Raw genomic sequence first — 27745 nt, 5'->3', positions numbered from 1 at the left:
TTAATTCTTGATGAATGATGAAAGGTTACTTAAATTTTTTTTTCTTAATGTTCTAAAATTGTTTGGGCGTGGCCAATAGGGTGGCCAATAGGGTGGCCAATAGGGTGGCCAGGATTCAGCTGGGGGTGGCCACCCCCAGCCACCCCCCAGCTCCGCCACTGGTTACACCTGAGTAAAATTCAGGGAAGGTGATTGTCAAGTGCCAAAATAAACTATGCAATATATTAGACGTTAAGTACTTTGTCAGGCTTAATATTTATCTGTAGATACCCCCAAAGTTTTTTTCTTATTCAAAAGAAGACCTTAACTTAAAGTATTCTTTAATGTTTAAATAAAGCCTTATTAGTTTGTCTGTTTTGCACATCCTCCTATTAATATATTTGGACGTCCTGCACTAGCTGTTTTATTGTAGAGATCACTACAGTATCTTCTTGGTATTTTCTATTCTATATTTCTATTATTGACCTTCTACTTTCCCCTTATTTTGTATGTAGGCTACTCTTAATATTTAAATATTTTCATCAAATATAACATATTCAATAAAAAAATGCTTTAACCACTAGGGGTTAAAAAACTGTCAAGTTTACAGTGTTAACACAATAAATTATACTTTATGAAGATGTTACAAATAACACACAGCATACAATGCCATAATAACTTTGTATTATTAGCGTAGGACACTTATGTATGTGTAACATCTGAAGATGTATAGTTTTATTCATGTTTTCACATAATTGTACAGGATATTGCTATATTATTTCACATATTGTAGTTCTACACATTAATATATGAGGTATATCCGTCCTTTAATAGTAAGCTATTGAAATTGTGATTCCATATATGTGTCTCCCATCACCCAAAACCCCTGACTATTCTCTCAACTCAGTATTTACATTCTTATATTCAAAGAAAATCAGAAATATCTTTAAAAACGACAAATCCTTTTCTATAAGCTTTGCACCGTTATGGTGTAAATATAACCTATCTACCAATTGGATCAAATATAAAAGTCAGCCGAATTAGTATTGATACTGCAAGGAGACGTATTGTGTGAAAAGAAATGTAAGATGTTGTTTAATTGCTGATATATTTAAGATCCACGTCACATATTCAGTTTCGGCGGCATTTCTTCCAGTTTGTCCAGAAGTCTTGTCATCAGGGCTCTATAAATAAAGAACTACGGCAGATGTGTAATATTTAATGCAGCCGAACCGTGTATTACAATGCCGTTATGTGATGACTTTCAAAGAGAAAAGCAAGCACACTCGGAATAATGTATTTTCTTTTGTTAAATGTTTTCGGATTTCACATCGCATAAACACCATATCCCAAACATCCAATCACCAAGCTTCAACGATAGCTGAGGATTATGGGTAGTTCGATGTTTTAGCCTATCAAAACCTCTGAAAAAAGAAATGTGTCTCTCAGAATCGAAAGGGAAAAATCTATGGGAAAAACACAAAAGCAGTGTACACAATTTAAACCAATTAATGTTGTGTAATTAATAAATAAACTGATGTGTTTTAGTGGATGAGTACGGCAGATATCACTGTGAAATCATTTGACAGTGAGGGGAATACGGTTTTATTATGAAAACTTCGAGACCGGAAATACTGTTTTCACCCCGTGAGGGTTGACGCTAACTTTACATAGGGGGAAAGACATACACGTTCTCCTGGCGAGACCTCAAATAATCTTCGTAATATCTATCAAACTATAGATCCTACACGTCCACTGGACATGGATTCTAAAAGTACAATATACACTTCTCGCTAGAAATCTAATCAAAAAGCATTTTAATGGCCAAACTATCCTACAATTTAGGATTTTCCAGAGAGGGTTATTTGTGAATAAACGACCCTCCGGAGCGTTTGCAATTGCCACAAATTGTTGTTTCTTACACGACCACTAGAGGTGCTAAACTTTCAAACATGACTATAGGTCGTAATAAGCTGCTGAACAATCGACCTATTTGGTCGTATGAGTTGGAGGACTTGTTGGATACTGCACACTCAGCTCATCAGGACCGATAAAGCAGAGACACTGTGGCTTTGTAATGCAGTTTATGGATAACCCAATCAAAGAGCTGAAGAGGCTGTAGGCTGTTGGGAGTTGTGCATCTATGGTTGGTTCTAATAATTAAGTCCAACCTTTTTATTTCCTTTGCAGTAGATACCGCCTTAAAACTAGTACAGAAAACAATGAACCCATCAATAAATAACCTTTGATGGCAGCTTGATCACCATGCTTCAGATTCAACAAAGCAGTCTTAATGAAAATACAATTTAATTATAAATGTATAAAATATTTAAGGCTTTCAACCTTTGAAATGTTAGAAAAATATCACTCGTCACCAGCTTGAGCTTCAATAACAGGATCCATGTATTTGTGATCCTCTCCAGAATGGAAGTAGTCATCACATACAGAGCATCAACTAGTTCCTGAACAGTGTCCTTCACATGCTGATATACAAGAGAGGGAGTTACACAGTCACAAGATGGAGGAATATAAAGCAGTATTCAATGTTTACTTCAGATTAGCTCCACATCAGAAATGATCATGCTTGTCATATGTCTATCTCCATAGAGGCTGAATCATCATGTTAATCACATAGCTATCATATGCCTAAAACAGTCCTGATGCTCTTCTAGGTAATCATACATCCTGTCATGTACACAGCTATGTATGGCCTTTGTTATCATGTGTACTCTCATATTGGAAGAGTACCTTCAGTATTTTCCCAACACTTTCAAATCATACTCTGTCATAATGTCTCTTTGGAAACAGTATCTCACATCAGCTGAAGACCTTTTTGGAGACAATAGTCTGTGATATCTAGTTTCATTAAGGTTCTATAAGTTATACTTCTGAATGCTTCTTATAAAGACTATTCAATGAGGAAGCTAACAGTGTGCTATTCTCTCCTCCGTCATTTCTGATGGACAGGCACAAATGCTTTGGAAGATATATCTAAAAGACTCTAGCCGATGATAGATGATATAAAGAATCAGTAACAATATGTAAATGCTTATTTTGAGTTGGTAGACCAACTCTAAAGCATTACGCTCATCAAGTTTTCAACCCTAACACGTTTTGCAGTTATGTTTGAAATATGAATCAACAGCAGACACACCAAGAAGTCTCACGCTAAGTGAGTCATGTAAGAAGAGAACCAGCAGTTTAAAATGTCTCATGGACTGGCTCCTGATAAGTTATCATGGAACACCTGCAAAACCAGAGAAACATGAAAACACATTATTTTACAATAGAAGCCATCTGACAAGTGGCCTTAGGTTGTAAAGAGACATGTATCCAGGATATGGACTTTTTGAGATGTCTGACAGAGACACACGGAGGGCTCTCCGTTTGTCTCTGTATAGGACTCTCTTTGGTTCAAGGTTCAATTATTGTCATTGTGAATTGATATCAACAGTGTTGCACAATGAAATACAGGAAGAAGAGTAATGTGTATATCACTCGGACTGCAAAGACAATCTATAAAATATAATGTCAGGAATTGGGTGGATGAACAAACATTGAATTCACTGGTACGAATGTGAGCCATAATCATATTTTTTGTCAGTACTGATCAATCAAGTTGTATATTCTATAAATCAGTCTTTTATTAGCCTGCAACAAAGACATTACATTTTGTATAGCCTGAGGTTTTTGCTTCTTCATCTATTTCTCTATAGTTTTTCTTTCATGTCTGTTGATTCATTATATCATTATTTATTTTCCAGGAGGTCCAAAGGAATGGAAAAGCGGGTGTTCCTGCAGGGCGGTGGCCCAGCCTGCTGAGTCTCACCTGCCCGCGCAGCAGCGGCAGCAGTGGCAGTGAGCTGTCTCTGTCCAGTGCTTGTAGTGAATACTCCAGTGGCTCCCACACCTGGGCGGAGGGGCGGGGATTCTCCAAACAGGTAGGTGTCAATCATCTCCAATTCCTCTTCTTTTGAGTTCAATTATAAGCTGTTTGTGAAAGTAAAATCGTTGTTATGTCTTTATGGCAATTTAATAAAAACAACGAACCATCTGTAAATGCCATATTAATTATTTAAAATATGTCTTGTATTGCAGTGTGCCACAAGCCGGGACAAAAGGATGAGCACGGGTTCAGTCTCAAGTAATCACTCTGCACCCATCGAGCAGACAGACCTGGGATGGAAGGAAGGCCACATTCTGAAAGGCCTAAAGCGTCTCCAGATGTGCAGCTCCAAAGAGGCATCCTCAGCTGCAGCTGTGCAGCACTGCAAAGACTGCATGACCTCCAACGAGGGCATATACTCATTCGGTTTCAAGTGTGGCCAACAAGGGAGTACTGCCAAGCAGGTAGCCCCTACAAATCAACCTTTGAAGGCTGGAGCAGGGACTGCTGCCCTCGACTCTGATGATGCAGATGATGACTCAACTAAATTACAAAGTAGTGAATCCCATGACCAACCAACAAGAGAGCTTGTTTTCTTGGATAAACTGGATGTAGCAAGAGATAATGACAACAATTTCCAAGAAGAACCTGTAAAACTTGCAGGGGATTCTGGTCATTTTCCTTCCCCTGTCACAGACAACTTCTTATTTTTGGACGACCCCACAGTAAAACCTGGCATAAGCCCAACCACTATCCTCACGCATTTGGAAGAAAAAAACAAAGACTCAATAGAAAAACAAAAACCTTCAGGCATGAAGTTAAGTGACAAAAACAATAACCAGGAAAGATCTACTGACCGTAAATCCAGACTTGATCATGTCAAAAAACAACAGGGTAGACTTGCACTTACACAAGTTGAAGCTGGGAACAATGAAGTGAGCTCTTCTATTCAGCATTCTGCAACTAAAGCTCTGAGCTGTGTGAACGTAGCCAGACAGCGTAGCTCCTCTATGGAGGTTCCTCACTGCAGAGACAAGGCAAGTCAAGCTGGCTGTGAAAACCAGAACCACACAATCTCAGAATCTTCACAGAGGAAACCCAAACCTCAGCTTTGTGACTCCGCAAGAAAGGCTTTTATTCTGCGGAGCAAGAGTGCGGATGGAGGGAAAGAACAAACTAAGCAAACACATTCACCTCTCCACCAGAAGCTTATTAAGGGCCACAGGTCCAAAGGACAATCAAACCCTCCTGGACACAGTGTTCCTAGCAAAAGGACAGATCTCAGCAATACAAATTCTTCGAGCAAGGGATCCCTATGTCAAGATGAGAAAGAGGAGGAAGTTGCGGTATCAGCAAATTCCAAGTCTATAAAGAGTGTGCGCTCTCCGCTTGCTTCCCCTGTGAAACATTCAAAGGCATTTAAGCCACCAGGGAACAGTGAATGTTCAAAGAGCCCAAATAAATCACCTTTGCAAATCAATAGACTTCAATCAAACAATGAGCCTGTGGAAGAGAGCATTTATGACAACTTACCTTGCTCTCCACGAAAACAGCGACGCAAAGACCAGCACTGTGATAGTACCCGTTCAGAAATTAGGTCCCCATCCCCACCGCCACCCCCAGGTCGAACAACTTCTCTAGTCCTTAGGCCAAGTAGTGACAGCTTACTTAAAGCAACATCTGCAGGTCAGCCTCAAAGCTCTACAACTGGAAAGACAACATCCAACGTCACGAAGCAACAATCAAATATTTCTTCAATTTCACAGCTGCAACTATCCAACACTACAAAGGACAATCAACATGCAGCCCCACTATTGGGCACTGACGGTAAGTCAACGAAGGATATTCCTGCCAAAGTTTACCCTACCAACTCATCCAAGATGCCCCCTGTCCCAGCTCGAGAGTCTTCAGAGTTAGTCCAGCTCTCTATGGACAGAACTGCCATATGCCATATTGAACATGGTGCTCCCAATATATTTCCAACTCAAAGCATCTTACAGAGATCCCAACAGAGCATTAGTGAGCCAAAACTTTCAGAATTCCTGCCTCAGGCATATTCTAATGTTTACTACCATGGGGTTGCCAATAATCATCAAGGTTCCAACTCCAATGCTGTCAAAATGGCTCTTCCTGCTAATGCTAGATCTCATGAGACTATTGCTGGACAGGAAACTGGTACCTTCCTAGCTTTTGGAAGACATAACAAAGATGACATTAACTCTACTGCAAAAAGTATCCATACCTTTCAGACTTTTACATGTGATCCCCAGATGAAACATGAATGTGGAGCTCATGATAAAGTCCGGCGGAAGATTGAGACCCGCTGTAACTCGCTGGATTCTGAACCCCCAGTTCAACCTGTTGCCTCAGACAGCGGTGTGATGTTAGATTGGGGATTTGATGAGGAAGGTTGGCTGTTTAAACGGTCTGTGTCTGTGTCAACCAGACCTCCCCTTAAGCCAGTAATGGGCATGAATGGGGCTAAGGCTCGTAGCCAGAGCTTTGGTGCACGCTACATGGACAGGCCAAGTTTCAACAGATCTGGAAAGGTCCGTACCCAGATCAAAACACACTCAGGGAGCTCCTTGAACTCTCTAAGTGATGTCCTTCCAGGAAGTATGAGCTGCTCCAGCAGCTACCATTGTCCAATGAACAGATCTCTTTTAAACAATTTCTTGATTGAAGAGGGACTGACAGCCCCTTCACATTTGGGCTCCTCTACTGAAAGACTTCAGAGTCTTAAACACCAACGAGAGCAAGCTAGACGCCTTCAGATTGAGCAACAGTTTTCGAGCGCCTTTGGCGAGCCAGTTTCTGAAGAACCAGAGGGGCAGAGTACTATAACCACAATCGAAGAAAAAGTGATGCTGGGCATAGAAGAGAACTTGCACAAGACTCATGAGCAGGAGAGAACCACTGAAGTGAAGCAAAAATCTGGCTCAACCTTGGCAAATTGGTTTGGTTTTCGTAAGAGTAAGCTTCCTGCTCCAAGCTGTAAAAAGACTGATCCACCAAAAGTAAAAGAGGAAAAGAGGGAGCAAAAGATTACATCACTTCTGGGAGGAAAGCAGTCAAAGTCTGACAAAAAGAAAGACAGAAGAAAAAGTGATGGAAAAGAGTGGTAAGAAATTCATTAAATCGGTAATGATGCCATCTTTTGACTATGTTGTACTTAACACAATACCTGTACAATAACTCTTTGAAATCTTTATTGTCATTTACATTTTTAACTTAACATTAGACCTTCATTTTGTGTTTCAGCAGACGTCTTCATAGCTCATTTATAACTAAGTCATCTATTGTCTCTGATGCCTTCTGTCATTTTTATCAAGTGCTCTTTGACTCTGTCAGTCTCCATAGCCCAGGGACCAGTTGAGATACATTTAATACAGAGGTTTATAGAGATGTAGGGTCACTTTTCAGCTGTTGATTCAGAGGACCTCTGTAGCGATCTGTTAACAAAGCGTTTTCTTTCAGCTCTGTGGGGATAAGAGAGTCTCATGATGCAGTTCGGGCATGCATCTCAATGCCCTGCCCAGGAATGTCCCTGAGTGAGATACAAGGACACACTGACTTCATTGGGGACCCGAAGGTAAATCAAATCCTTACCTAATACAAATGGGAAGTTATTTTATTGGTATGCGGCCGCTTTTAGTTTTCAATCACAAAATGTATTCATATAAAGATGTATACAAACCCTGTTTTATGTAAAGCATGTTTGTTACAGTAATATGACATTACTGCAATTACACCAGAAAGAAGCATCAACAACTAAAACATACCCAGAGAAAAGGAATATATTATTTTGGAAATGCACTTTTCCCAAAACTGAAAGGAAAGAAATAGAGTGGAATCAAATGAAAACAGACAAACACTACACGACTGTCTTAACAACTGAGATGCACTTCAGGCTAATTCCACCACCTGTCCCTCAAATTGTGTTACACACAGTTTCATCATTTTGGGATTTAGTTACCAAACCTTATTTCAAAAGCTTTACCAAACCTTATTTCAAAAGCTTTACCAAACCTTATTTCAAAAGCTTTACCAAACCTTATTTCAAAAGCTTTACCAAACCTTATTTCAAAAATCACTGTGTTGATTGTGTAACCATTAGCGCCCATTTTTTTATCCAAAGAGAATATCAACAATCAGAATCAGAATCAGAATCCCTTTATTAGTCCCACAGAGGGGAAATGTACATTGTTACAGCAGAACAAAACCAAAGACAGCTTAATGTTACCTAAGTAGCATGCATAAAACAAAATATTAAAGATTTAAAACAATTATAATAAAAAAAGTTACACAATTTACAAAAAACACATCCTGTAACAGTTCTGAGGATTTAGCAGCCAGGTATATATCGCACAGTTATTAACGGCATATATATATATTGCACATATTGCACATATTGCACATAGTTGGTGGTTAACAACAAGGAGTGTTAACAAGTCAACCATCAGCTTATATGCTGTAGTCTGTGTATGTATGTGATGACTTTTACAAGTTCAAAACCTGTAAGACTGTATATAAATGCATCCAAAGAGGACCACTAACAATTGAGTAATACATTTAGAGCATGTACAGTGCCAATCAAATGAGGGAAACTGACAAACAATTGATGTGTCGCCGATCTGGGTTGGCATTCAAACTGAGAAACAATCAATGATACTTTACTTGTAGAAGTATGAATGAACATGTCTGTAACTTCTTGTCTTTCCTCCTACAAATTCAAGATGCAGGTGATGAACATCAGAGCGGATAATGAAAATGGATCCACAGTGAAGAGCTCCAACCAGGATGCTGTAATAGGTCAGATTCTTCTATTCTATTCTCTGTGTAAGACTTCAAAACATTCCTTACAGTCAATGCAAAGTTTTGGATCCCCTGAAAAACAAAACTTACTAAGCTAACAATGTTAGCTCTGTCAATTTTAGCATGCTAGCCTTAAGGTTTTATCTGTGCTTACCATTTTACAGTTTGCAGGAAGAAGTGAAGACCAAATATGAAAGATATGTGTAAGTCATAAACATGATGAATATGCTTTAAGCAGTCGAACAAACATGCAAAAGTTTGTGCTTTTTCCTCCATATTTGTGTTCATTTGATTTGTTCTACCTCTACATTTGTTTATTATTTGGGTGGCAGTTTGAAATAGGGCAAATCCAACCATTTCACCGTGGTTGTATTTCACACAGATTGCCTGAATGGAGATATTGTCTTCATCTTCACAGATTCATGCACTGACAATGTGCATGCACAGGCTCGTTGAATTGGAATGACCCTTTCTATCCATTTGGGGGCTGAGGCTACTTCCATTCGTTTTTGTGTGGACCACAGTGATGGGTGAAGATAGAATGGATTGTTCCAGCACTGACTTCCTATAATAATAATAATAATAACTTTAATTTATATAGCGCCTTTCATTAACCCAAGGTCGCTTAACAAGAAACATATAAGGACAAGACATAAAGACATGAAACAGGGGGCAGAAATGGAAGTGTTACATTGCGGGGGGGGGGGGGAGTGAGTTATTGTTGGAAGGCTTTGTTTCTATAGATAAGATAAGATAAGATAAGATAAGATGGACCTTTATTAATCCCCGTGGGGAAATTCAGTAGTTCAAACAGAAACAGGGTGAGAATGAAAAACAGGACAGCACAGATTCACTCAGGTTAACACCATTAAAGATCAAATCAAAGATAACAATTTAAATGATGAAAAACTATGAAATAAGAAATGAATTAAAATGAGCATATATACATATTGGGTCATATAAACTATGAAGTAAGAAATTAATGAAAATGAAAATGAGCATATATACATATTGGGTCATATATACATATTAGATATATTTACATGAATGTGTGGAAACAGTGTGTATTTATGTCCAGTTTGTGTCACATAGTTGACCCCTTGTTGTGCAGCCTGAGGGCTACAGGCACAAAGGACTGTCCGAGGCGCTTGGTGCTGTGTCGAGGAGGGATGAGTCTGAGGCTGAACGTGCTCCTCATCTTCACTAGCTCTGCAGGGAGGGGGTGGGAGGGGTTCTCTAGAGTTGTGTAGTCATAGGATCAAGGTTCAAGGTTCAAGGCTTTTATTTGTCATACGTACATGTGTAGTGATGTCGATGAAAATCTTAGGTCACAGGCTCCTCCAACAGTGCAACACAATACAACTGAAAAATCTGAAAAAGTAGTGCAAGTAATAGAAAAAAAGAAAATAGTAAAATAGTGAAATAGTGCAATAAGAGTCTATATACAAGTGATTGGAATATGATATATTAGATACATAATTTGTAAGTTGCAGCCAGATGAATGTTATGGATGTTCTTTCAAAAGTGTGGAATGAAACTGTCTCTGAGTCTGGTGGTTTTAGTCCGGATGCTGCTGTACCGCCTGCCAGACGGCAGCAGACAGAACAGTTTGTGGCTGAGCTTTCTTCCTGAGCCGCTGGAAGTAGAGGTCCTCCATGGATGGCAGCTCCGTCCTGGTGATGTGCTGTGCAGTTTCCACCACCCTCTGTAAAGTCTTACGGTTGAGGGCGGTGCAGCTGCTGTACCAGGCCATGATGCAGCCAGTCAGGACACTCTCTATGGTACACCTGTAGAAGGTCAGGATGCTCTCTATGGTGCACCTGTAGAAGGTCAGGATCCTCTCTATGGTGCACCTGTAGAAGGTCAGGATCCTCTCTATGGTGCACCTGTAGAAGGTCAGGATGCTCTCTATGGTGCACCTGTAGAAGGTCAGGACACTCTCTATGGTACACCTGTAGAAGGTCAGGATACTCTCTATGGTGCACCTGTAGAAGGTCAGGATACTCTCTATGGTACACCTGTAGAAGGTCAGGATCCTCTCTATGGTGCACCTGTAGAAGGTCAGGACACTCTCTATGGTACACCTGTAGAAGGTCAGGATACTCTCTATGGTGCACCTGTAGAAGGTCAGGATACTCTCTATGGTGCACCTGTAGAAGGTCAGGACACTCTCTATGGTACACCTGTAGAAGGTCAGGATGCTCTCTATGGTGCACCTGTAGAAGGTCAGGATACTCTCTATGGTGCACCTGTAGAAGGTCAGGATACTCTCTATGGTGCACCTGTAGAAGGTCAGGATCCTCTCTATGGTGCACCTGTAGAAGGTCAGGATCCTCTCTATGGTGCACCTGTAGAAGGTCAGGATCCTCTCTATGGAGCACCTGTAGAAGGTCAGGATGCTCTCTATAGTGAACCTGTAGAAGGTCAGGATCCTCTCTATGGTGAACCTGTAGAGCAGGGGTGGGGAACCTCCGGCCTCCGGTCGTATACGGACCGCGAGACCATTTGGTACGGCCCTCGAGGTAATTTTTTTTTTTTTTTTAAGAAATCTGGACCGCAAAAGAATTAAACAAGCGAGTGCCTGTTTTTCAGGTTCCTTGAACACAACACGAGCCTAATGTGTCATCACGTGGTATATGTCTCGTCTGACAGACAGGGGTGCAGTTCTGACGGAGAGCACCAGAACGCCGCTCCAGCACTTCAGAACTGTCAGTACCCATAAGGAGCCGTACACATGCCGCAGTTTCTGCGTGGCTGTGTCTTTAGTTGAAAGCCCAGTGGCGATCTGTTCATCTGTCATACTGATCATACAGTCAATCACTTTGTTGTTATTAGCATCTGGTTAGCTAGCTATGCTAACGAATATAAGAAGCTTTTTCTACAACCAGTGAGGTAAAGGCACATCTTTATATGATCATTATAGTTATCAAAAAATAAGAGAATAAAGTAAACAGGTATAAAATACTATATGACAGTAAAACAAGAACACAGTTTGAAAGGGGAGTGATTTGTAAAATATCCATAAAGAAAAATAAAATCTGCTTACAGTTCTGTTTCATATGGGTGTTGAGAGATGTATCCATAGATCTCCTAATGTTGCTCTCACAGTGCACCAGATTGATGCTTTTAACTTCAACATTTAAAAAAAAATCTTCCCCGGGGAGTATGCCCCCGGACCCTAGAGGAGGTTAGGTCCCCCCCCACTTAAATCATGTTCACATGGATAGGAAATTAATACATTTGCACACATCTTGTGTCCATATCTTTCTGTTTAGGTGGTCATGCCACAAGGTGCACATGCATGCATGCACAGCATGAAAGAGAGGTGAAATGAATGGGCTGTGATTTTAGTATTTTTAAGCAGAGGTCAATAATTTGTACGGCCCTCGGAGGATGTTGAAAAAATTGAAATGGCCCTTGAGAGGAAAAAGGTTCCCCACCCCTGCTGTGGAGGGTTCAGGATCCTCTCTATGGTGCACCTGTAGAAGGTCAGGATCCTCTCTATGGTGCACCTGTAGAAGGTCAGGATACTCTCTATGGTGCACCTGTAGAAGGTCAGGATCCTCTCTATGGTGCACCTGTAGAAGGTCAGGATGCTCTCTATGGTGCACCTGTAGAAGGTCAGGATCCTCTCTATGGTGCACCTGTAGAAGGTCAGGATACTCTCTATGGTGCACCTGTAGAAGGTCAGGATGCTCTCTATGGTGCACCTGTAGAAGGTCAGGATACTCTCTATGGTGCACCTGTAGAAGGTCAGGATGCTCTCTATGGTGCACCTGTAGAAGGTCAGGATACTCTCTATGGTGCACCTGTAGAAGGTCAGGATGCTCTCTATGGTGCACCTGTAGAAGGTCAGGATGCTCTCTATGGTGCACCTGTAGAAGGTCAGGATGCTCTCTATGGTGCACCTGTAGAAGGTCAGGATGCTCTCTATGGTGCACCTGTAGAAGGTCAGGATCCTCTCTATGGTGCACCTGTAGAAGTTGCAGAGTATCCTGGAGTCCATATTGAACCTCCTCAGCCTGTGGAGGAAGAAGAGCCGCTGTCGAGTTTTTTTGGTGATGGTGGTGGTGTGAAGAGTCCATGTCAGGTCCTCAGCGAGGAACCTGAAGCTGCTGACTCTCTCCACCGTAGTCCCATTGATGGTGATGGGGGCGTGTCCCTCTCTCTGCTGCTTCCTGTAGTCCACAATCAGCTCCTTGGTTTTGCTGACGTTGAGATGGAGGTTGTTCTCCTGGCGCTAAGATGTCAGGGTTTCGAACTCCTCTCTGTACGCTGTCTCGTCGCCGTCTGCAGTGGCGTCCCAAGACACTCTGGGGGCCCAGGCAGAAGATACATGCCACCCAACACATCAAGCACACCCGACAGCACCCCCCCACACCCCCACCCCCCCCGGAGCGGAGTGGAGAACTAAACTGTTTCCCGACATGTCATTGCTGTAAATTAAAGGGGGTTTCATGTTGTCGTTGCGGTGGACCTTTTTAATCGACCTTCTTTGGGGGCCCCCTTGGTAGATCTAGATGTGGCAATCTAGTCCAAAGAAGAAAGACATAGGCTGTGGTAGAACAATCTTTGAGGCTTAGGATGTTTCTTTATTGTTAAATAACCGGAAAGTATCTTCCTGGCAGCCATGATAAGAGTTGGTCATATTGTGTTAATGCTTAAGCCCGCATCACACTGTCCCGAAATTGACACCAGATGGACACACGATAAAGGAAATGTTCAAATTCGGCTCTGATCGTAACAACATCGGGCCATTCGTGAGGGCATCTTAAGCCATCGTATAACCGCCGGTGGAGTTTCTCAGACTCTGGCAGCAACTTCGTGAGCGGTGGCAAAATCTTTGGCATACCAAAAAATTGCCGAATGACCTTGCGAAGGTTCATTTTCGTGTTGAATTTGTGTGTCCATTTTGCCCTTCGTAAGGCCATCGTGAGAGCATCTTGTCAAATCGTGTCTTTACTTCGTGAGATCATCGGTGCCATCAGGCATTTTTCGCCTCACGAAGACAATATGAAGGAAACAAGAAGCTGCCCGATTGTCTTAGGAAGGCAACACGACTACGTGAAGCCCTCGCAATGCCGTTGTGTAGCCATCGTATTATAGTACGATGACATCGAGATGGGACCACGGTGTCGGCGAAGACAGCCGAATTTGAGTAGCTCAAGCATTTCCCATGTGTCATGGTAACGTGGACATATAAAAGGCCAGCCTCAGAGCATCTTCCTCAGTCAGTCCTGAGCAACTCTACAGAGCAGAGGCGTGTGTAACTCCCAAAGCTTCAATCACAATTCATCACAATTCAGTTCCTGCAGAATGGCATACTTTGATGATGACCAGGAAAAAGAAGGCAGCAGCATTGCTTCTTTTGATGCACCTCAGAGAACATGATGAGCAACTCTTATGGCGCATTTCCACCGCAGGCCTCGCTCCACTTAGTACGGTTTTGTTAGGCCTTGTTAGGCCCAGCTCACTTTAATGCTGCGCTTCCATTACAGTTTAGGAACTGGGGTAGTATCTATAGTAACGCAGTGTAGGCGGAGCCGTGACGTCATCTTCAATGAGCACCCCAGAAAAACAACATCAGCCGTTAGCTGTTAGCACTCACAGCTCACAGCTCCTCATATATGTTCAGAAACTAGACAAAAGTTAAACAAGTACAAACCACAGACTGTCTGTGTCATGGCGAATACAGTCGCTGGTTTATTTATGTCTGTATAGGCCGTTGTTGTGAGTCTGGACGGTCGGAGCATATATTGCGTTAGCTTAGCCGATCTCCATTTAGCCCCCTTGCCAGCGATTCTCTCTCTCTAGTTTAGCATACTCAGCCCGACTCAGCCTGTTTGTTGGCCCCGATAGAACCACGATTTTGTCGGGCCAGAAAAAAGGTGAAAAAGTAGCCCCGGGCCGGCCCAGAACTAGGCATAGTGGAAACGCAACCAAAAACGGGCCCGGCACGACACGGCACGCTTAAACCGCGCTCCGCACCATGGTGGAAATGCGCCAATACAGGCCCAGCACCTCCTCTTACAGGTAAACATTGTCTTATTTCACTTTGTCATTTCTTGCTATTTGTGACCTGCTCTATCGAAATCAGTAGCAGTGATGACACCTGTATTAAGCAGGTGAAACAGGAGCATGAGGACACGGTGTGCTATGTTTCCTTGCAGATCGCTTCTCTGGTTGTTTTATTGCACAACAAAATCATGTAAACATATTATGTAAATAACCCAATTTGTGTTCTGTGAAACTGAAAAGGATATTACATTGTTTTTGTTACTTTCGTTGCAGTTGTATGTCTTAAATGTAATTTAGGTTAACTTCCTGTTTTATTTAGATGCTTTTATTTTGAAGGCGAGTTTACGCTGTTGACAAGAAGTTGTTGTTGCTATGGAAACAACATGCCTTCGTGTGTGGTTCGGGTGCCATCGTGTGGCCTTCTGTAGGCATCGTACTTGCTTCGGCTGTTGCTTGGCTGTTGACCAAGTTCGGTGGCCATCTTCATGCGAAATTCACAATTACATATTCGTGTGTCCATCTGGTGTCAATTTTGGGACAGTGTGACGCCAGCCTTAGAAAGGTGCTTCAATGCTAACCTTCTTATCTCCTTTAGTGTAAAGTACTGTGAAATGTCCTTTACCTGAGGAAAAAGCCAAATTTGAAGCAATGGACCGTTTGTCAAAACAAACTATCAACATGATCGAAATAGGGACGCAGATTTAGTCTGTTAATAAATTCATACACACTGGGCGGGGTTATGAGGGTGAACCTTAGCAACAATTCTCAATGAAACAACCATCTTTGGAAAGTTGAACTTTTACCACGTCAACACATCCACCATAGAAATGGAGGGATGAAACCCTCTTTAATGGTCACACATGCAGAGCACAGCACACAAAGTGAAATGTGTTCTCTACTTTTAACCCATCCTAGTACTAGGAGCAGGAGTCTAGTACTAGGAGCAGTGGGCAGCTATTGTACAGCGCCCGGGGTGCAATGGGAGTTTGGGGGTGGGGGATTGTCCGGTGCCTTGCTCAAGGGCACCACGGCATGGCAGGAGGTGGACTGGGACCTCTCCAAGTGACAGTCCACACTCCATATGACTGAGCCACTGCCATCGTATAATTAGCACCGCTGTAATCTTTGTGGGAAATCTGTAAGGAAAAAATAAAGGAATATCAGAGCGCAGCCATAGAGTGAAACTAGACAGGAAGAAGTACAACTTTAGTTGCTCCTGATGTCATTGCGGCCACTTGCTAAATTAAAACAGCAGCAGATAAACTCTCCACATTGCTCAGGTAAAGGGCTTTTGACAGACACTGCTGAAACGTTATTGGTCAGAGTGACACCATCAGCAAGGCGCTGCAAATATCAAGCGTGTTTGATACCGGCGGAGGACTGCCCTCAGGGGTTAATCACCTCATTAAAATGTCAGCACTGCACCGGCTAAGCACGCTCCAAGAGTGAATTAACTGTCCCCCCCGCTGGGAGCTGATTAACCATCAGACTGAACAGAAACTTGATGGGCTTCGTGCTGAGTTGAACAAGTAGTTTTAAACTTGATGCTTTAAAATAAGGTGAGCAAAAAGGAAACCTATAATAAAATAATAATAATATAAAACCTGTGGTAATTATTTATTGTCAAATCACAATAACTTATTCTTCTTCTCTTCTGTTTTAAAGTTCAACTACTTGATAAATTGATAGTTTATATGTTCAGAACATCGTTGTCTGCCCTAAATGAGCAAATAATCATTTTCATGTACCATATCAAAAGAATCATTTCAAATAGATGAATCAGCGTTGTCACCGTTTCATTACAGGCTGATGGGTGCACTGACTGACGGCCGGACAGCAGTGACACCTCTCAACCCGCATTAGCTTCCCAGCTAAGGTCTTCTTCTCATCTATAGTAATGGACACGTCTTGTGTTGGACCATAAGCTCTATCAATGAGCCTGCAACACAAAATGCTAATGTCGGTTTGCAGACTTGCCAGTTGCTTAGCTAAAGGTGCTTTGAACAGCTTAAAAACATACCTGCAAAGGTAACACCTGCGTGTTGTGAATACAGCGTGCTGTATTCACAACACGCTGTCGCATTGTGTCCTGCCAGCTGCTACCAGCCCAGGTTAGTTTACCTTATTTCTCTATGGTCCTACCAGATCAGCTTTCAAACCGCTCATACACTGGCCATATACAACACCAGAAGATAATCACTGCAGTGTTGACTTGGGACATGGAGACAGTTATTGATTGAGCTTGGTACAACAGAGGAAGGATGTGAAGCTCACACATGTTCAAGGTTTGTTTAAACCAATCAATGCTCAGCCTGTGTGATGCTGCTTTCAGGGAACACTGTGTCACAGTAACTTCCAACTAACCAAAGTAATCAATAACGTATGTTCTATGTCTTCTCAATTCAATTAATTGTTCTTGTTTACAACAGTTAAAAACAGACACTTATCCAAAGTGCTGCTTAACTTACAATCACCTGTATACATGGAATCTGTAAAGATGTTATTAAAATGTTGTTCTTACACTGTGATATTGATTATTTTACTTAAGTAAAAGAGTAGGAATACATTTCCATGACAAAAAATACCTTTAACTTTATTCATAATTTGTTACCCATACACTATCCTCATTTTCTGGTAATTTCACAGATTTGGAAAAACTCAATTATTTTGAGCAATCCATCTTGAAACTGCAAGAAGTGAAGACAAAAAAGAATGTTGTAGAAAGTAAGAGGGGCGTGAAGTCTCATGGGAGCACGCATTAATGAATGAAGCGGAGCAGCTGTTGCCTTGCTCCTGCCTGAGATGCCTGCAGGTTCCTGCCACAGGGTTCATATTCAACATGAACAGCTAGTGGATATCTTTTCTTATTTAGATTCAGATAGATGGCTGCTGTGATCCATCTTGTTTTTGTTTTATTTCTGCTCTTTTTTATTTCCGCTCGGTTTTTAAAGTTGCTGAACATCAATGTGAACTAGAGAATGCAATTCCTGAAGAAATTGCTAGTGGGAATGCTTTATGCTGAAAAGCTGACGCTAAACTGCTATGCTGAAATGTAATGTGTAAGAAGAAAGTGAAGAATTTAGATTGAAATGATACATGAACACTGGGGGCTTGAATGTGTGATGAGAGAAGAAAAGAAAGTAAAAAGGCTTGGAAAAGCAGCAGAATATTTGAACTGCAAACTTTTGAACTAACTTGATGGTGAATGATCTGTTGCCATGCCAACGGCATTTGATGACATCCCATAATACACTTAGATGTGTGGATGGCTGCATCGTTACCAAACCTGTGAAGTTTTGGGCCGTTTGGAGCATTTTCACTGAAGTTATGAGAAAACCGTGTTTCATGGCGAGCCTTGTGTTATCATGGCAACGGCATTTGAAGAAACCCCATAATTGACGTAGAGCTGTTGAGGGCTGTACCGGTGATATACAAGCGAAGTTTGGAGGACGATCGGACCATGTCTATTGGACTTACAGCGACATCGTGCTTCATGGCGAGTGGTCTGTCGCCATGGCAACGGCATTTGATGACACCCCATAATACGGTTAGATGCGTTGATGGCTGCATCGTTACCAAACCTGTGAAGTTTTGGGCCGTTTGGAACATTGAGAGAGAGAGAGAGAGAGAGAGAGAGAGAGAGAGAGAGAGAGAGAGTAGAGAGAGAAGAGAGAGAGAGAGAGAGAGAGAGAGAGAGAGAGCTAGAGAGCGATAGCGTGAGAGAGAGATCGCAGAGCTCTCGCGCATCGAGCTAGCGAGAGAGAGAAATGAACAGAACAATGAACAGAACAGTTAGAACTGACTGCTGTCAGTTGGAGTGATGACATCATCGTGTTCCATTACACAGGTGTTAACGAGCTCTGAAGAGATCAAAGGTTTGCATTGTTCTGAATGACAGATAAACCTCTTACATGTGAACGTTTTGTGGAAGAACGATAACAGATATCTGTGAAATTTCAAAACGTGAAGCATGTCAAGGAAGTTGAGTATCTGAAGTGTAATTTTTGTGTACTCTCGGGTTAATAATGTGGCCTTTTTGGCAGTTTAACTAAAGGTGTGCGGCTGCTGCTGTGAGGAAATATCAGCCTGAAATTACAATGGGTTTTAATGGAGACATGTTGAACGTTTTTGTCACTTCATGCCCTCAATAGGCATTTTGTTGAATTATTTTGCTTAATTATTTGTCATTTTTCAAGCTACGAGATGTTTTCCTACGTTTGTCATGAAAAATTATGTCTCAGGAATGTAGGGTTTGGGAATTATGGCAGTTTTAAAACAATATATGAAGGCAAATTTCAAGATTTGCTCCACTCTAGCTGTGACATCACGCACTCTAGTTAATGTTAAAATCTGAAGAAAACCTCTTTAACAAGGTCTGAACAATGTTTAATATCTCTAAAAGTAAGAATCAGATTTAAAAGTTGTGTTATAATAATGCCAGAAAGATGTGTAACATTTTAAAGTTGGAATGTGAAAGTATGAATGAACAGTTAGCAGTTGAAGTCGCATGAAGATCTGTTGAAGTTTGAAGAATGTGTCCATTGACTTCCATGTTAAAAATTGGATGAATTATGGGATGTATCTCTGGAATTATGAAAGTTATGAATGAGAAAAGTAATAGCCTGCGATATATAAAATAAGAATTTTGTCCGTAGCATAACATTTAGTGGGAATGCTGTATCAGCATTCCCACTAAATGGCACATCACATATTTGAAATGCAGAGCTGTAGTTTTATCAGTGTAACTCTAATTGTAGTGCTGCACAACCCTGTCTCCTAAAAATTACGTTCCCACAGAACTAAACTGCATTCTCAATTACGTTTAGCTAGAAACGTATTTTCTCCCACGTTACGTTTGTTATGAACGTATCTCAAATACGTTTATTTTCTACATATCTTTTAGTACATACTTTCATAGGGGGAAAGTAGAAGGTCAATGATAGAAATATAGAATATAAAAAATCAAGAAGATACTGTAAGTGATCTCTACAATAAAACAGTTTAGTGCTGGATGTATAAAGATATTAATATGAAGATGTGCAAAACAGACAAACTAATGAACCTTTATTAACACATTAAAGAATACTTTAGGTTAAGGTCTTCTTTTAAATAAGAAAACGGCTTTGGGGGTATCTACAGATAAATATTAAGCCTGACAAAGTACTTAACGTCTAATATATTGCTTTCCTGCAATGTTAACTATGTTGAAGCACTTATTTTAACTGATATTATACACATTAATTATACTCTTATAAGATGTATGTAGATAGTATAAGAAATGTGCAGAATATCTTTAATGGTGGAGGTACACAGATATCGATAGATGTCTTGTAATGCACTGTTGAGGAACCTGTGACCCAAGTTTTTCATTCATTGCATAACTACACCGTAGTTGTGTATATGATATGTCAATAAACCTTAGAAAATTATGAAATCTTGAAAGGGATGTGCAAAATAGCCATTATATACAGTTTTTAATTAACTATTAGTAGAGAATAACGAGTAATGAATATGCTTTATAGGGATCTGCAGAAATGTTTAGTCTTCTCAAGCACCCACTACCAAATATCTCGCCTGATTGTTTGCACTTGACAATCACCTTCACTGAATTTTACTCAGGTGTAACTAAAGTCTGATTTAAGGGTTGTTTATATTTCACATCATTAATCAGAATCTGCAAAGTAACTCAAATAAATGTAGTGGAGTAAAAATACCAGGTTAACCTTAAAGAAAGCCCTCAGGATTATAAAAGACCCCATCACCCCAGCCACAAACTGTTCTGTCTGCTGCCGTCTGGCAGGCGGTACCGCAGCATCCGGACTAAAACCACCAGACTCAGGGACAGTTTCATCCCACAGGCCATAAGACTATTAAACACCTGAACTTAGAAACAACATCCATAACATTCATCTGGCTGCCTACTTAGAAATTATTTATCTAATATATCATATTCCAATCACTTGTATATAGACTCTTATTGCACTATTTCACTTTTTACTATTTTACTATTTTTCTTTTTGTATTTACTTGCACTATTTTTTCTGTGTATCTGTTTTATTGTGTTGCACTGTTGGAGGAGCCTGTGACCTAAGGGGGGGGGGGGGGGGGGGGGGGGGGTAGGACACGTTCGATTCCTGTTTTGAATAGTTTGCCGTCGATGGGATTCATTCCATTTCAAACTGCTGTTTGACGCTCGGTGTAAACTTTGCGCACTGCCACTCCAACATCCAATCACAGAGCTTGAAGACTAATCACGGGGTTTGTCAAGCAAAGCACATGGTGTAGTCCCAAACGATAGCTGAGGATTCTGGGTAGTGTAGTGTCTTCGGCCATCCTAAACTCCGAAAAAATATTTGTTTCTCCGAATCGAAGGGGAAAAATACAAAAGTATTGTACACAATTTAAACCAATCAATGTTGTGTAATTAACAAGGATAATCTGGTGTTTTTGAGTTGATGAGTAGTGCAGATATCACTGTAAAATCAATCGACAGTAAAGAGAATACTTACTTCCGGGTGTAGAATCCTCCGTTATCCAATGGGAATGGACGCTCACATTGCCTTTGAGACTGTGTTGAAATTACACCCTCGCCTACTGATTTTAATTTAACCATATATCGAGCCCGATCGTCGATTTCAAATGTGTGCTCTAAAATGATATTTATAAATGACTATTATCTTTATTATAAGCAAGACAATAAATGGCAAAGATATGTAGAAAATAAACGTATTTAAGATAAGTTCATAACAAACGTAACGTGGGAGAAAATATGTTTCTAGAAGATATGTAGAAAATAAATGTATTTGAGATACGTTCATAACAAACGTAATGTGGGAGAAAATATGTTTCTAGAAGATATGTAGAAAATAAACGTATTTGAGATACGTTCATAACAAACGTAACGTGGGAGAAAATATGTTTCTAGAAGATATGTAGAAAATAAACGTATTTGAGATACGTTCATAACAAACGTAACATGGGAGAAAATAAGTTTCTTGCTAAACGTAATTGAGAATGCAGTTTAGTTCTGTGGGAACGTAATTTTTAGGAGACAGGGTTGTTCTGCAGGCACTATGTCAGACTTTTTCATTGATGTTGAGAAACATCACATAAAACATGACCGCTTGTGTTTGACAGTTGTGTTTGATGTGTTGATAATACAAATACACACATTTGAAGTGTATTTAAGTTTCATTTCATATGGCATTTCTCACATTTCATATTCACAGTGTGATCAATGCATGCTACTACTCACCCATCTGTAATCGAAAGCAGTGGTTTAAGTGGGCTTGATTTGAAAGTGGCCGAGTCATGCTGTGTGACAGAGCTATGTGTATGTGGTAATGAACTGAGTCATTACCCAGCCGCACACTTATGTGTAATTACATTGTACTGAACCAGCATATTTCAATTTGGCTTGCAATAGGAAACTATTGCCAAGTGAGTGGACAATAAATGAGAGAACACACTAACCATCTGTTGGATGTCTGCTTCAAAAATGAATCAAACACAACACTAGAATCAGCTGTTAACAGAGGGTAATATGGCAGGAATAAAAAGGAGGCATGACAGAAAAACAATCACATAGTCCCGCAGAGAGAGCCCTTATTATTGACGTAAAGCTGCCCTCATTTGATAATTGACGCTCTTTCACTGATTCAAATCTTCAGTTTTCATTTCAAGGACTTTATTGATCAGAGTGAGTAAAAATCGATTATTCAAGTGGAAAGTCTTTACACACATATTTCCTGAAGACAACAGTGCAGAGTTACAGCACAAGATATAGATTAGTAACCGACTATTATTATTTTGTGTTAGTATATTTTAAAGGTTTCTTTAGCTCCACTTCAACCATGGTTACCCTGCTGTGTCATTTCTGTTGTTTCCCTCTCTCTCCTCTCTCTCCTGAGCCGCTTCACTGTCCTCCCTGTGCCCAGGCTCAGGCTGCAAGATGCGGACGTTGGACAGTGGGATCGGGACCATCCCCCTTCCTGAATCCTGCTCCTTCTTCTCCTCCATCCTGCAACTCCTCCCTAAGTCCGCCTCAAACCCTGGCCAGTCCCTCAGTCCTCCCAGTGTCCCCGGCTCCTCCAGCAAGGATGTGTCTCCTTCCCCTTTACCCCGCTGGAGAATACCCTCCGGTTTTAAGGACAGCAGCCATGCAGGGGGGCCAAACTCCTTCTCCAGCTCCTCCATGACCCATATCCACTCAGTGCCTTTCCCCACTGTGGCCTTCCTCCAGCCCATCCAACCCCAGTCTCAACCCATTGTGACGTGTTCCAGTGTGTGTGATACCCAGAGCAGGCTGCTCAGACCCCCCCCAGGTACAGTAACGTCCCCAGTGTGGACTGCAGGGGTCCAGAGGACGCTTCAAGGGGATTCTCCTACTAGTTTTCTGGAGAAGGGTTATTTTCATAAACAAAATTAGGCAGTGGAAAATATTTTCGTACGGCAACTAAAACTATATTTACATAAATTGAAATGAACATATATACAAAAATAACCATAAACTAAATAACACTAACTAACAAATGCAAAGTAACTTAAACTAAACTAAAATGAATGCAAAACTTGTAAAACGTTCTAATTGTCTAAAGTTGAATGTGAAAAGGTCTCCGAAGGCAAGGAGTAGGATTTTCCTAAAAGAAATGTATACACTTATACAAAAAATAATGCCTCATAATCATTATTGATGAGCTACTACAAGTGTGTGGGGGTCTCTGCAGAGACCCTGCTGCCCCTATGTTGCTGCTTGTGATGTTTCTGGACACCAACCTCGATTAAAAACCAACAACATGATGCTAGATTGTGAGCATCATCAAATCTGCAAATCTGGCAGAAAAAGTACATAAAAAACACAAACATCTCTAGGTGAAACTTTAGTTACTATGATGTCCATAAATTGATGCATTAGTTTTAAAGTGGGGTTTTGCTCAGTGTATATGCTGCTTCTGAAAACACTTTGGAGTTTCCAACAAGGACATATTCAGTGAAAGTTATGCTTGGGTGTTCATTATTCATGTATCCATCAAGGAGATGTTTAAGAGGCATTCTCACGAAATTCATTTCACGAAGATCCACTGCTGTCACGCTTCCTGCTTTAGTTTAACAAGTGTGCCACTTAAAGGAGCATATGTTTATATATATCCACACGTAATAGACTACCGGAAGCAGCATTGATCATTCCAATAGCCCGAGCCTCCACACTGACAGGCCTGCTCATTATGCTTATCACATAGCATGTGCCAACATGTATTTTATGTTTGGTGGTTCAGAGTGGAGGGTTCTCCGCCAAACATAACATATACGCACAGAAAAAAAATGCTTTTATGCCTGTCAAGCTTTCCAGTCTAACACGGTGCATAAGCAGTATTGAAAACAACGCAATCTTTCAGGGTTAGGTTCATCTAATAAGTACGGTGGCCCTGAAGTGCAAGTCAAAACAGCATTTCAGGAAACACCACAGCATTTCAGAAAACGCCACAGCATTTCACAAAACACTACAGCATTTCAGAAAACACTACAGCATTTTAGGAAACACTACAGCATTTCAGAAAACACCACAGCATTTCAGAAAACACCACAGCATTTCAGAAAACACTACAGCATTTCAGAAAACACCACAGCATTTCAACTTTTACGGAAAGGGTATTCCTTTAGGGAGAACACTTCTTGTTTGTGATTGGACAGAGCCAGCCAGAGAAGCACTGCTGTGATTGTTTGTTTTTGCTGCCAGTCAAGAAATGACGCTTCGTGATTGGTCAGCACCCGACAGCGCAACATGTCCCAACACATCAACCGTTAGCTGTTAGCACTCAGAGCTCACAGCTCCTCATATCTATTCAGAAACTGGACAAAAGCTAAACATGAACAAACCACAGACTGTCTGTGTCATGGTGAATACAGTCGCTGCTTTATTTATGTCTGTAGGCCGTTGTTGTGAGTTTGGATGGAGCAGCTACAGGTTAGTTTATCCTGATCGATCCGATCTCCACTTGACATATCAGAGAATAGAGTGTGATTGCTGAGAAAACCTCTGAAGTTAGTTTAATCCTGTGTTTTCCAGGTGGGATGGAACCAAAGAAGTTGACCTATATCAAATCCAAAACCCGAGCCACTTCGAGCCAACAGAAAGAGCAGACAAGACTTCAGCTCGCCAACTGTAAGGCATAATGGAGCAATACCCACACCCACAAAATCCTCTTTTCTATCAATTATTCATTGATTGAAGAAAACTTGCATGCCCTCACAATGAGAGAAAAAACAAACAGCTGAAAGAAAATCCTCAACAAATTGGAACATTAGCAAAACTATATCGAAAAAAAGACTTTGATGATATGATTATCATGAATTAGCTGTGTAAGACATTGTAAACATATGTTTTGATATAGTTTTACTATTGTTAAACCGATCCCTATTTACTTCAATTCATTAATAGACCTGTCTCCATTTCTCGATTCTGTGTTCAATGTGAAGCAGACAAGAAACGTTTATTGGAGAATTCAAAGTCACACGGGTTGAGTAATTGATAAAACAGATGATCATTATGTGGTCAAAGTATTACACATTTGTAAATCAAATAAAACATAACACCTGTTGTATTCTGTGTCCACTCAACCACAGTGCACATTGTCATTCTTTTACTTTACTGTCATGTGTAGAGAAGGTTCATCTTGATTTGATACAAAAATCCCCTCTGAAAGGTGAAGTAACATTCTGTTGCCTTTAGGTATAATCCTTTAATTAAAACCGTTTAACAGATATACACTCTTCCACACTTTAATGTTCCATACCATATAACAACACTTCACAGTATCCATAGTTAGAATCCATATTATATGAAACAGACCTGGTTAACTCACGTGGGAAACTTATGTTGAAAGTGATATAACTTCACATCAACATGCAGGGCAGCAGGTTTCTTCAAATATCATCGCTGCCCACTGCAATCAAATCCCAAGTTGTCTGTTTCTATTTGCATTTAAACCACAGTTGCTTGTGCACTATGATTGGATGATAAATGTTAAATATACCTCCAACAACACTTTAATACTATTGAAATCACTGAAATGTAAGGTGGCCTGCAGTCAGTTGAAAGAGTTGCTGACTATCTTTGAATAAATTGGTTGTCTATGTGCAGGTTCTTGGGATATAAAATGAGGAATTGTATTACAATATGCGATTAAGCCATTTCTGTAGAAATAAACAAAATAATGTTGCATGTTAATAATTTTTGTAATTTGCATGACAGACGTTTATTTGAGATGTTGTTGGCATGGCACCTTGCTGGTGGATCTCACTCTGCTCTACATTTTCCATTTCAGAGTTCACAAAGCTGACTGAGTCTACCTGAAGCAACAAATCAATCGGATTTCTCACTAACACATGGAGGATCCCTGAATCCCAAAGTGTGGACACTGTGTCTCTGTATCAGGATGAAACACTCAGAGCTGCATAACCAGTGAGCTTGGCATCATGGGCTTCCACCTGTGCTCATTGTGGGGCTGAGATACTGAGTAGCATTTCAGGTGTAGTAATGAACCTTCTGGCAGCCATTTTGGAGGTTTGCAGTTCATTGACATCAGCTGTGAGCTGCTGATAGAGTTTCATAATGTACAGCTCTGCTGTGTCACAGGACTGGAGTTAAACAGTCGTGGTTATTTTACCTGACATTTTATTCTCTATTTTTAACTCTAAGAAGTAACATTTTGCAAAAACATCAAAATGCCAGGCTTCTTTTTTTTTGTTAATATGAGTTTAGCTATTGTAGCCTTTTCATAGCTCATCATCATGTAGACCCAGTTTAAGCTAATGTTACCATTAGTATGTTTACAATGCAAACAACATAAGTTGTTAGCTAGCATAGCTTCCTCTGCTAACTGTTCAACCCAGTCTCACGGCATTTCGTGATATAGTCACGACATTTAATCTATTGATTCGTGTTCACCAACCCGGTCGGGCCTTGGAAGACCGGAAGCTGTGGGGTTCATAAAAACATGTTCTTACTCAATATCAAGCCACGATTATTGTTTTTATTTTTAAATCGTATAATGTCGGATTTTGTTTGCTGTCCGTGAAGAAAATAAATGGGGCTCAGAGCCTCAGAATACTGAAATCTGTATGTTGTTGGTGAACACGAATCAATAGATTAAATGTCGTGACTATATCACGAAATGCCGTCAGACTGGGTTGAACTGTTGGTGGTTTCTGCCACAATGCTGAAGGACCGGACAAACTTAACCACTAAACTTAGACAACACACACATTACTGCAAACTGTTATATCTGCTTCTCTAGTGTGGTGGTGAAAACTGTACCTATAATAACAATTGTACAATAGTTACCATATGTGTACAATCATTTGACCGACTTACATGCTTTCAATACAGCACACACTTAAAGGGGACCTATCATGCAAAATGCATTTTGTACGTCTTTTATACATGAATATGTGTCCCCGGTGTGCCAGGGTACTCACCAAGTGTCAGAAAACACAACCCTCTCTCTTTTCCTCCATACCCAAATCTCTAAAAACGGGGCTGCAACGGAGCTGATACAGATTTGAAATTGTTCTGACGTCAGAAACAGGGAGCTCCGCCTATATGGGCAACTCTCCACCTATCAGGGGAATGGGGGTTTTTTTGCCGCTCGAAAGCGCTGGAGACGCTGTAGTACATATGCCAGGCCTGTAAGTGGCGCTGTAGTCTGACACAAAAGCAGCGAAGAAGACTTCTCACAGAATCAGCCCTTGCAAAAACAGGGCTGGAAAAGAGCAAATAGAGCGAAATGAGGCATGGCTAAAATGCATGATCTGTTTGGTATTTTGAAAAAAAAACTTCACAGACATGTTTTATATAGGTATGGCCCTACAATATATTATTCAAATATAGCATGATAGGTCCACTTTAACTGCCAAAAGTAACACAATGATAATTTTACCATTTTGTGAACCTGATTAGTTGCTCCAGTGAGGAAGGAGTTAAACATCTGGCAGCGCCGTGTATTCATCAAGTTTGGCCCAAAGAAGACAGAGCAAATACTAAGCCTA

At 40.8% G+C, this 27745-nt stretch overlaps 1 protein-coding gene across 1 annotated transcript in view; it reads left to right on the top strand.

Moving 5' to 3' along the window:
• Positions 1-27184, top strand: part of LOC117485731 (nck-associated protein 5-like) — a 117306-nt gene extending 90122 nt beyond the window's left edge. The window contains exons 8-14 of the mRNA XM_034134399.1: positions 3744-3920; positions 4078-6986; positions 7343-7457; positions 8602-8677; positions 22636-23022; positions 24765-24860; positions 26023-27184. Of these exons, the coding sequence (XP_033990290.1) occupies positions 3744-3920; positions 4078-6986; positions 7343-7457; positions 8602-8677; positions 22636-23022; positions 24765-24860; positions 26023-26024 (3762 nt within the window). The 3' untranslated portion in view covers positions 26025-27184. The remainder of the gene's footprint in view (positions 1-3743; positions 3921-4077; positions 6987-7342; positions 7458-8601; positions 8678-22635; positions 23023-24764; positions 24861-26022) is intronic.
• Positions 27185-27745: the final 561 nt, after the last annotated feature.

This window comes from Trematomus bernacchii, unplaced genomic scaffold (assembly GCF_902827165.1).
Source record: "Trematomus bernacchii unplaced genomic scaffold, fTreBer1.1, whole genome shotgun sequence".
In the NCBI taxonomy this organism is placed as follows: domain Eukaryota; kingdom Metazoa; phylum Chordata; class Actinopteri; order Perciformes; family Nototheniidae; genus Trematomus; species Trematomus bernacchii.
This window is presented reverse-complemented; position numbering and strand designations above follow the sequence as displayed.